This window comes from Neospora caninum, chromosome VIII (genome assembly GCF_000208865.1).
Source record: "Neospora caninum Liverpool complete genome, chromosome VIII".
NCBI lineage: Eukaryota > Apicomplexa > Conoidasida > Eucoccidiorida > Sarcocystidae > Neospora > Neospora caninum.
Window position 1 is genome coordinate 1338053 of NC_018395.1, and position 12139 is coordinate 1350191.

Below are 12139 nucleotides of genomic sequence, written 5' to 3' on the forward strand. Positions count from 1 at the left end.
TGTGACGAATCCACTGGGCAACCTGGACTCCAACCAATACACTCTGGAAAAATGCCTCGATATGTGCTGCAGCCAGGTGAGTGAAAAGCGACACGAGCCGCCTGGAGACCTATCCGATCTCAAATCGGCCCAGATCATGCTGTTGAATTTATCAGATATAGGCGCATTACACGGGCACGATTACGTACCTACGTAAAAGTGCAAGCAAGTCTGTGGATCAGTAAATGACCGCAGGCAAACTGTGTTTGGGTGTACCACACTTTTGACTGCGCCATAGAGTTACATGTGGCGCAAAATAAGCTTCAGGAACAGCCTCCCCTTTAGTTTCTAGCGACCATGTGTGCTTTCTCCTTCGCGCGCAGGATTTCTACTGTCCCATTCCAGCTACAACGACCTGCTTACCTCGTTTACGTGAAGGTCAGCTTTGCAGAAATATAAGTCCCAGAGAGTGCCAGCGAGGGCTGATATGTGCAAATGGCCGGTGCCAGCCAGAACTACTGTATGCGTTCTCTGCTTCTGCCGATCCTTCTAAGAACGACACTTCCGTTACGAATGATACTCTCTTCGGATTCCTTGCGGCGCCCACCGAAAACAGTGGTGATTTGCCCGAGAGCAGCGATCGTAACAATCGATACCTCGAGAACAGAAGCGGTATAGGCGCAGGATCTCCAATCAATCCGCATCGCGTAACGACGCCCCAGCCAACGACTACTGCACACCTTGTGGGTGAAGGCGCGAGGGCTCATAGAACAGAAGTAGTTTCCAATGAAAGAGACACAGAATGGCATAGGAGGGAGGCTTCGAGTCCAATTGTATGCAAGCCATGGCAGAGTCAGAAAACAACTTCAACCGGAGAAGGAAGACCAGGTGACGGCCGTATGCATTCTTGGACGGAAAGAACGGGCACACATCACAGCGGCTCAGCGTCTTCCTCTGTATGCGAAGACATTACGGGGAAACCCTGTACAATCGACATGGACTGCTGGACGGGTGCTACACCGTTCGTGTATTGTGACACAGACAAGGCATTGTGCCAAGCTCCTGAGTTCGAGGAATGCCTAGAAGCGTTCACGGCCGCTCGGTACAGCCCAGCGCCTGCAGCCATAGAGAGACCGCATGCGGCAGGCATAAACCAAGACGATGCTGCGCAGAGAGAAAGAGAGCAAAACACACTCGCACTGGGACCTCCCTGGTTGACACTGTTTTTCGAGCTTGCCGATGTGAGGCCGACTGACAGAGAGAAAAATTCGTCTGAACAGGCAACGTTACGCAAACGGCTACTTCTCTGCTGCCTCCGCCGCGTGCCAGAGCTTCGGCAAATGATCGATTTCGACACCCTTAGCAAGGAACAGGGGCAGCTCGGAATCGAGTGTCCTGCGTAGTTGGAACCTTGTGTCTCAATATTGTAACTGTAAATGCAAAGCCTGGCATCTGTCTCATCCAAGGTTAAAAAACGGGGTCATGCGCATATGTGCATCCAAATATACGTAATTCTGCATTCGTGAAAATACGTACCTATTTCTACACACAGGTTTGCGATATCTGATGTGTGCGGATGTTTATATATGTGCATCTACATGTATATCTCCGCGCACAATGATGATGCTGCTTTCGTCACCGTGCGCGAAACGCTCAACTTTCGTGCTGTCTGATCGAAGTACAACTGACATGTTTTTTGCTGTAAGCGTAAAAAGTGCTGGAAGCCTAAAGCTGACATGGCTAGGGGCACTCCGCAGTAATATCTTCACAAATGCAAGACAGCTTCAAGAGCTACCAGGAACTGTCTGGCCATCAACCTGATTGCTTCAACGCTCATCCAGTTCGACGCTTCTACCAAGGACCCTACGTACGCACAAAGATGTCCGAGGCGTTACCAAGACGCCATACAACGAAACGGTGGCATACAATCTGCGACAAAAGCATACATGAAAAACGTAGTTCTGTTTACTCATTGCTTGACTGTTAATTCGTATGCGCACCAGTAGAGTAGAAGTTCCCTGAGAAGTTCAAAAAAAAGGCCTCACCGATGGCGTCGCTGATGCATGTCCCACAATATACTGAGCGCAGCATGCCAAAGCGCTTTAAACGACTTAAAACTATTATCTTGGCCAATTTGTGTCCACATCTTTACTGGTCGACCAGTTGTCTCCCTGCGACGACGGTGATGAGTCGATTCACACGTGAGCGCCGCCTACACGCTTATCGTTGCCAAGCGACCCCCTTTTCCCCTCGTGTTTTCAAATTTGATTCTTTACAGCGTTCAGATCCTCATCAAGAGCGAATTCTATTCTCTGGACAGGCGTGCCTCTCCCCGTGTACTTGTTTCTCCTGCCACAACTGTGTGTCCATTCCGTCTTGTCTCCCACGGCCCCTGCGCGCCCGTGCTAACGAGCGAGCTCCCCAAAGAAGTAGTGCATTTGGCATAGGTGTAGAGGGCAGTTAGGGTGTCTGTGCCAGCAATAATCAGCGTTTTTCGAAATCCACGTTATTTCTGCTTCAGCCTCCAATCGAGTTGCAATGGCCGCATGCGGCGCCTGGCTGCATGCGCGCCGGCGCAGAACGAAAATACCCGGTGGCGGAGGGTTTTGACACCCGAACTTCAGGGATCGTACTTTTGAGTCGGGGAAAGCAAAATGCGTTTTGCAGTCGAAATCAAATGACACAGGCAGACGTTCAGTTTCAAGGATGCACGCTGTTCGCAGGGAACTGATCCAAGTTTCCCGACTGATTTTCCTAGTTCTCGTAGTGGACCAAACACCTTTGCTTACGAGTTCATTCCAAACGACGTCTGCGAACTCAATGGAGAAGCCCCCCTTCCACCGAGGATAGAGGAGAGGAAACGGCCACAACTGAGTCGTTGCCTCCCCTCGTGTATACGCATTTGTAAGTTCCCCCCTCCCCCTCCCCCCCCCCCGCAGAGAAACATTTGCGATTGTTTTTTCTGTCGTGTATGGATGCGTGTCTACATTCCTCCCTGGAACCTATTACCTTATAAATACGAGTGCGTGTGCATGACTCTCTGGCACAGACTGGAGCGCCTGTGTACCTCGACCCCCGCTGAAACGCGCCCTGCGCTTTTCACGAACCTGCCAAGTATGGCGGCCTCGGAGCTCTGCAAGGTGACTTTCAGTCGCTTGTCGATGTGTCGGCCGGGTCTTCCCCGCAGAAGCGCATGCACGCTCGAAACGCAAAGGGGAGGAGGCGGCAAACCAATTCGCTTTCGCAAGACACGCGCGACAGGCCAGGCGCCATCTCCTCGCGAGCCGACCAGCACGGTTGATGCGTTGGACGCCTGTTCTCGTTTTTCGTGCTGCGAAGAGACAGCAGAGAGACAGAGGTTGGGGCCGCAGTACAGAGTGCGGGAGGAGCGTACAGACGATCTGGGTTTCTCGCCCCGATCTTACTTTCCATGCGAGAGCCCTTTCCGTTCCTCAACTCTCTCTTTCGCACCACCGCCGTCTTTCTCTCGGTCTCCAGTCTGTCAGGAAAGTTCCGCGTCAACATGTCTCCCTAGACACCGGGAGGAAACGGATCCGATTGTGCCTCAGGCGCACACGCCGCATGCAGCCCCATTGGCAGGTGTGGTGTTGGTGCACCGATTTTCCTGTCGCCCCCCTTCCTCGACGCGAAGCCTGCATTCCTCTCAAGAGGCGCGGGTCAGCCTCCGCAGTGGGAAGCGACACAACATGATTGGAGGCCTGGGGTTTTGCCAAGGAAGCGATCCGTGGAGTCAGGGGAGTGCTTCTTCTGGACAGAGATATTTCGCAGCGGATGCCTCTCTCCATGAGCGTAAGACGGAAAGGGACAGTGCCTTGTTGGAAGGAGCAGCGAGGCTCGCTGGCAAGGACAAAGAAAGCCGCGCTAGCTGGTCTCTCCTCCCAACCGCCTCGGGAAGTCCGTCGCGCCGCGAATCGGATGTTCCTTTGTCTCCTGTGGCAGGAGGATCGAAAGCGATGATTGATCGAAATAGCTTCTATTCTCTCGAAGAAATGCGGAAAGAGAATCGACGGGGCACCCCGGTTGACTTCCGACAGTATATGCGGTCTCTGCTTCCACTGCGCCTTTGGGATTCCTCGACACCCAGCACGCCTGCCTCCACCGGCAAGTCCTCTTCTTCATTGTTCCTTTCTTATTCTCTCCTTCCTGCCATTACTTTCAAAAAATACCGCGAGGGCATGCACGCCGCCCACCACTATCCTTCGCGCCTTTTACCACCTACTCAGTCTGCTCCTCTGCCATCGAATGTCTTGGTGACTCCTTTCACGCCGCACTCTCCTCTGGCTTTGAAAGGAATGAGCCTGGCAAATTATGCAGGCGTCGCCACAGGAAAAACGAGAAAAGCGGGACAGCCCCTCTCAGTCAATAAAGACCTTAGTGGGAACTTGCACCAGCCTCAGATGCCTGTCCCAGTAAGCCTCACCAAAAGCAATCCCATTCTTCCGGTGGAACGATGAGTGACATGTCTCCTATCATCGCAGGGATAGGGTAACGGACAGTTAGTCGATGCAGAAAGAGGTGGAGGGATGTCGCCATCGTACCACGCAAGCTGTCGAGTGGAACAACGTGAAAGGCGTGCTACGCATTGCATGCGCGTGTGGCATAAAGCTTACGCGTCCACGTAACGCGCACCTGCGCAATACATTCGATAGACATATATCCATATTTCAGATGCGTATATGCCAAGGACACTCCGTATGGGGCCTTTCCAACGGGCCACGCGCACTCGATTTCGTCTGTTCTTATTTGCGTGCATGTTCTTCTACCGTGACGTATACGCTGTCCGGGTAATCCTACACAGTATCCCTCAGTGTTTACGTATGCATTCTTTAGTTCATATGTGGAACCATACGTGTTTGATGCGCCGTCCCTATATGTATATGCATGCATTCGTATATATATATATATATATATTTATAGATGTACAGATGCACTAACACCCGCAAGTGTTCGCTGCTTTTTTTCTGCGCGTCTTCGTATGTATACGCTCTGTGTCCTTTCCATCGTAAACTGTCTCCGCATCCCTTTCGTTCTTACTTCCATCAGAGGTCGAAACCCGTGACGTGTACGTTGGTTGGAGCGTATTTTTTCATTTTCCTGCGGTGGCAAACAACGCGCCGCTGGAGGCTGGAGTGATGTTTTCACTTTTTCGTTCCAACCACAGAATTTCTGAGAGGGCCTGCCATGCAAGCCCTAGTGAATGGAAATCTTCTCTCTGACTACGCCTCCTCAGTTTTTTCCTTGCGTCTGCGTACGTGAACGGGTGATTGCAAGCAACTGTTTTTACGCAGACCCCTTCACCGTGTATCTGGACACATTTCGCGTATGGAAACGTGGAATGTATCATGCATATACCCATATACATTCGCTGAATAAATATATATAAGGTACGTACATTTTTATACTTATATATATATATATATATATATATATATATATGCTCGTATTTAAAAAAGTACATGGAAAATTATGTATATGCAGACGCGCGTGCCTGGAATAAGATACGCGTCTTCACTGGTTCTTCGTTCCGTTCTTTTCCCGGTCTCCATATCGTGTGACCTTTAGATTTTGGTTTTTGTGTTTGCCGTTGTTCCCCTACAGCTTACTGAGCGATGCGCAAACCGCCTGACCCTGCTATTCCTTTTTACTGACCAGCCACCGCACGGCGAGTTGAAGGACCTCCTGAAGTGGCAACGGGATCTCGAGGCTCACCCGGAGTACTCGGCGCTCGTTTACCCGCCTGGTCCATCTCGAGCGGCAGGTGCAGGCGGGCGAAGGGAAGACGGGGCTAGCCAACCGTCTGCGATGTATTTCAACTTGCAGAGAAACGCGAGAGAAGCCAAGACCCACTTGGGAAATGAGGATCTGTACCAAGTGGCGTATTTATGCAGCGAATCTTCTTCCTACTTTCTTCGGTGGCTCAGCCTTCGATCCATGAGGCACATCGCACGCCACTTCGGCCCACAAATGGATAGGCATGCAGCGGTCGGGAACTCCGCGTTTTCTTTGAACGATTGTGCTCCCTCCTTGTGGGGGGCGTTCCTTGCGCATGCTGGCGAAGGAGGTCGGAAAATAGTCGAGGCGACAGGTCTCACTTTCCGGCCGGAAATGGTTACGACGATGCTCATCGATCGTACGGGCCTCGTCAGGTGGCATGCAGTTGGAGCGCCCACGGACGAGGCTGTCCAGCTACTCATGTAAGTCGAAATGACCCTCTGTGTCAGAAACTCCGGTGTTGCGCGGCTGGAGCTCCCCACATATGTCCAGTGTGTTTGTTCTAGTCAGCCAGCTAACTAGCTGTTTTTGTGTGTGCCCCAACATTGGTTCGGGAGTACCACCCAGAGAGAACATATCTGTAAAGGTGGCAGGGAAAAAGGACTGAACAAAGGTGTTCAGCTGATGATACAAGTGTATACAGCTGTTCATCCTTCTGCGGCTGGACGTTGTCTTGGGATTTAACCATGATGTCTGGTTAAAAGGTACAGTGAAGGCAACGGATCCGGAGTATCGGGGCGTTCGTTCTTCTTCAAGCATCTGTTGCGCACCTTTTTTAGCGGCCACAAAAGCAGATAGTCGCTTTGGCCTTGAAGACATCAAATTGCCGTGGTGACAAAATATGGTTTTTTCGTCAGAGACGCAATGAAGGCGCTTCGGCGAGAAGTCCCCGGCGGTGTGCGGAGCAGGACACGTCTGAACTTGTAAAAGAACCACGGAGAGCTCCCTGAGATTTCGTCAAGAGACTCGTACACGTGGAACAGTCACTCCTCGGCTCCGTGCAGGGAAAGAGAGAAGCCCGCTCGTCTTGCTGAAGGTTGCACTCGGACACGGCGTTGGCATTCGCGTATGGGCATGCATGTACACCCTCATAATATAGAAAGATGCGTGTATCTGTCCCCATGTACAGATATATACTTTTCCTACAGGGACAAATGCCTGTGCGAGCGCTTGCTGTGAGCTCACAGGTGCGGAGCGTGTGTGTGCGCTTCGGAACCTGCGGATGCCACTTATATGCTATCTGATCCAACTTTTGCTGGAAAAACAAATCTCTCCGGGATAGATATTTTGAAACGAATTTTCTAAAGCGCGCTGTGCCCATGCATTTCGAGCCGGGGGTGACCTCGAAGCCACTTGGATACACTAACGGTGCCAAGAGGCCTTCATGAGGGCGTTGCCGTTAGGTGGGCACACTGCACTGAAAACACTCAGTTAGCCGAGTAAGCGTGAAACTTTTGCTACACAGTTTAAGGTTTTAAAGTAAACGGAAAGCAGAGTGAACGCAGGATTGGTTTCGACTGTGTGAGGCAGTATTAGGCCTCCTTTCGTAGATGGGTGTACGCATGTGTCGTAGTAGCGATCATGTACGCATATGTATCTGTACTGATTGGCTAGCGCGTCGCTCGTCTAAGGTGAACGAGGGAAGCAGTCTTTTTCTGTGGACACGGGAAACGGCACGAGCCGCTTCGCATACGGCGAAGCCATCGCGAATCAGACGATCCAGATCTACTTAATCACACCGGGAGCAAGTCAAACGACGGTTGAAGAACACGGAATTTTGGATGCGCATTCTCGGTTCCCAAGAGAACACACAGGTAGATGATTTAGGACAATTGATTGCTCTTTTTGTGATAAAAAAATTTCAAATCTCCACGGATGGACCCTGGCTCTTCCCGAACTCGCATACACAAAATCTTCGACAAACTGGGCTCCGCCCTCGAGCGCTCTTGGCGTAACCAAACCCAAACGCTAAAGGCAGGGGTTTTTATGGCTGGTTCCACATCCTTGCGCCTTAATTATGAAACGTGCCATCGCATATGGCTTTTCAGAGAGGCGAGACGGCTTCCATCATTGCCGTGTACCGCATCAAAACTGCGGCCAGAGAGCTTCCTTTCCGATGCAGATGTGGCATAAAGTTAAGCATTCCTCGGCGGCCTGATATCAGAGCACATGGCATTGACGAGAACCGTAACTATGGATGCATATATGTCCGGCGTGTTCGTGGAATTGTATGCATGCACGCCTCTGCAGATGAGCCCAATAACCACGCGCATAATCCGCACTTTTACTCTTATCCTTTTGAGTGTAAACGAATTCCTCGCGGAGTTCCACGGACCTTTTTTTGGTTGTTTCATGGTGGATTCCTACCCGAACGTGGAGCTACGTGTATCCCATGGGCCACTCCAGAATGTGGGGGTTGCCTTCTCAGAGCGGGATAACTCGGTACGCCTGCCCCAGTTGCTGCAGTTGTACCAGCTTCAAGCGCTCCTGCCGCCTCTTCCTGGGTAGGGATCACTAACTGCTTTTGAAATTCGGATCGGCCAGAAGAACCGTATGCAGAAGCCTGCTGTCGCCGCCCCTGATTGGTACTGCGTGTATTTTCAGCATTGTTGCCTTGACACGCTCCAAAAAGGACAGAGAAGGGAACGCATACTATCAAACAGAAGGCGAAGGTAGAGCAGCAAAAAACGTGGACAGCAAACGTTTTCGAGCACCATACAGTTGGTCGAACTCTGTTTACCGACGACCTTTGAGTTCTCTCGGACTGAACGAAGTCATAACGTGCCCACTTGTTGTGCCGGGTACAGTGCATACTTGTAAAATATAAATCTACAGACTGTGTGTATACGAACACGCTTATTTACAAACATTCATGAAAATACGTATATATATATATAAATATATATATATATATATACATACATACATACATGCGCGTATGCCTGTGACCTAGTCCGGAGGACCTGACTCCGGAGTTTTGCCCGCGTTCAGCGGATCGTACTAACAAACAGTTCGTTGACCTCATTGAGAACGGTTGTGGAGCGGATTGCATCAGGTATCGGTTCAGAACTTGCTTAACTTGAACGTTGCTTTTCGAAATGGGTTACAACTACCCGTTTGTGTGTTGCTGGGAACACCCGCATTCGCGTCGACCAGGGCGGCATGTTTGACCCATACTAAACCGTCATTAGAAAAACGGTGGTCGATAAAGTGGATGCTGGAGTCGCCGCTAGTTCGTCGAAAACTTTAGTCGAGGCTTGAATGTACTTAAAGGAACCGTCATCTCACGGGATTCTCGCTCTTTTTAAAACAAACGAAACGCTCCTGCGAGTGGGAGGGACTAAACACGAGCCCACCGGAAACCCGTGCTTGGACACGTGGAACCAAATTTTAAAGCGTGAGGGATCAAGGGAAGGGTGGTCGACAGCCTACCAGCATTGCAATCTGCGTGCCTGTGTGAAGGTTCTTGTGATGTTCCTGACATGTGGGTATCGGCGCTCCAGTTCTCCGCATTTGCGGTCCTCGTCTCGGCGTTATGTCTCTCTTGATACACGGATCGCGTCGCTGTCGATTCTGACGGCCCGTAGCTGGCTTGAGAGTTTCCGTCATATGTTCGCAGCGTCCGGTTGCGGATTTCTTCCTTAACGAAATCGAAGATATCTTCCCAGCGCCGCGAGCACCGTGAATGCGTGCTGTCTCTCCTCTTTTCTTGACGACCTGAAGAGGGAGATGGTGATCGGGTCTGAGAAATATTTGCAGAGGGAGTACGGACACCAAATCAGCCGACAAAAAATCTCGACTGTTTTGCTTTTGATAGAAAGACCCGGGGTTTCCGAAGTTCCCATCAAGGCGAGGCGCCGTGCTTCAAAAAGAAAGAAACCGAACTTCGTTACCGGTCTCTGATAGGATTGGTGAACGTGTCGCCTTACGTTCCGTGAAAGAAAAACGTTTGTGATTTGGCTTGACATACAAGTGTCTCGTATATTTCTCGTATACTCGCATGCATCGTTCCTACCCGGCTCAGTGACTGCACTCATCACAACACGAGCGAACATATGCTACCTACCCGAGATCTGGCGACTCCAGGTGGATTGTCTCCACAGAAACTACGGCCTGATTGAGGCGACTCTTCAACCCCTTCAGGAACTAGGCACTCCACAGCTTGAAGGAAGTATGACATGAGCATTTCAAATCGCTGAGTCTGCATGTCTGCTAGACCCCCTCGACGATCATCTCGCGTAGCGTTCGCTCCTTCATCTCTCTGCCCTCGTGAGGTTGATCGAGAAGGACGGCTCAATGACCGCTCTTGGCGCCTCGATTTATTTCCTGGCCAGGGGGTCGGAGGCGGGGAAGGCCGCAATGACTGCGCACCGCTGCTCCTCGGTTTCTCCTTTCCCGACCCCTGTTGGCCAGCAGCTGAGTCTGGGCGAGTACCGTCCCCTACACAGAAATAGAGACGACTGACGAAGAAGGTGAGGCAGCCGAAGCCACGTGTATGGAAACAGCCACATCGACAGGCGAGTCCTTGAAATTGTAAGCCGCGCCTCGCGTGCAAACCGAGAGCGTGTTCATCTGATTCTGGCCGCAGAGCGCCCTGCACGTAGACAGTCGCGTCTTCTCTCTTGGAAAAGAATAATAGGTGGACTGGAATCGAAGTGAGGCAGCACATGAAAAGGCTGGGGGAAGACTTCTAGAGAAGAGAGCAGAACACCAACTCTTTATTTCGCCCGCTAGTGAAGAATATATCGAATCAGACAGGACAGCAGGGGGCTCGTGATGAAGATATGCGAAGGACAAGAGTCGCGCGAATGGGTTCAGACAATTCGCACTCTTTCAAACCGATCCACGCGCGAATAGCAAAGAAACATCAGACTTCTATCTCCGAAGCCCCATGCACTGGAGACGCTCCCAATGTCCGTGCAGATGTGACTACAGGCCTCGCGGATCGGACGTCTTTTCAGACTCCCAGGTTGACAGAAAAGAACGAAGGACACAGCGATGCTTATAACCACTCTGTGAGGCTCTCCGTGCAGAAACGAAGCTGAAAAAAACGCAGAGATTACTACCTTTTCGATGGCGACTTGGAGGGCGGGTTGGTTTCGGTGTGCGTGGTAATAACTCCTGGAGGATATGGAGGCGCAGTCGCTTCCAAGTGGCGAGCTTTAGTTCCCTGGTGTCCATTTTGATTTTTTTCAACAAGTCCTGAGTCTCTTCTGTCCTTGGTAGGAGAAGACGTTCGTAAATTGCCGTGTCATTGCGAATCAGGTGCTCCAGGAGCACAATAATCGGCAGAAGATCATACAAGACAGCTGAAGGCGGATCCGGTTGGCCCAGTATTGACTGCAACTTCTGCATTGACGCTGTCGTTTGGATATCTTGCACTTCTGAATCGAAGGGTTCGTCGTCGGTGATCAATGCTGAGACAGCAGCCATTTCAGAGAAGCTGCGAACTTACTTTACTGTCGCTTCATGTTCAAAGGAGTTTGGTTGATGAAGTGCTTCGGTAAGCTGCTGCGATGCATTCAATAGCGGTGTAGCCGCGAGTGCCGGCTCCGCCGTGCCAGCAGCCATGTAGGCTTTGGTGAATACTTTCGCCAACACGGGAGATCGCAGACTTTTTTTGGAAGGTCTGCTTTCTCCTGCGTGGGTGCAGCATGCGTGGAACTCATGTTTGGCGGATTATGCACACCACTGGCCATATCCTTTGAACTACTTTGTCTGGGTTAACAAGATCATAATGAGTATCGTATGCACTATCTATGCCCACTTCATGCATATATACATGTTTAGGAGCTTAGGACCGTCCACCGAACGTTGAACTAATGGCTGTAGTTATGTCTATACAGCTATTTATAACGAACTACCTTGCTGATGTAGAGAAACGAAAAGCAACCTGATACTACACGTATGTGTACTACGGTAAATGATCAATGTACCAGTACACACGCGAGGCAACCGTCCCATTTCTGCTGATTTCAGCGCCAGCACTGCCTTGACTATGCGAAATGCCGGTGCGTCAGCAGCACCACAGCCAAACGCCGAACAGGGAGTCTTCGGTGGGTAGTGGGACACGTGGGTTCTTGACGCGTACGTCGCTCAGCAGGTTCAACGCTTCCATAGTCTCGGCATAATATCTCGATGATCGTCTCTGCAAAAACCAAAGCGTCCTGGTCCAAAATATTTTCGGCGACTTTCCACGTCTGTTCAAAGGTTTTCATGTGTTGGGCCAGCACCCAGTTGCGACTGAAAGTCGGATTGAGAGCGAAGTTCATCACGCGATCTTCAGCCTCCGCTAAGGCCCTCCAGCCCATATTTGTCTCGTATAGAACGGCAGTTGCTATAGCGTGTGCTACACACAGTTTCTCCG

At 50.9% G+C, this 12139-nt stretch overlaps 1 protein-coding gene across 1 annotated transcript; it reads left to right on the forward strand.

Annotated features, from left to right (window-relative positions):
• Positions 1 to 4292: 4292 nt before the first annotated feature.
• On the forward strand, positions 4293 to 6699 carry NCLIV_031710 (conserved hypothetical protein; the record flags this gene model as incomplete). The annotated part of the gene is made up of 3 exons (XM_003883367.1): positions 4293 to 4409; positions 5599 to 6194; positions 6630 to 6699. 3 exons carry the CDS (start codon positions 4293 to 4295, stop codon positions 6697 to 6699), a joined length of 783 nt encoding a protein of 260 aa, XP_003883416.1.
• Between the last annotated feature and the right edge of the window lie 5440 nt (positions 6700 to 12139).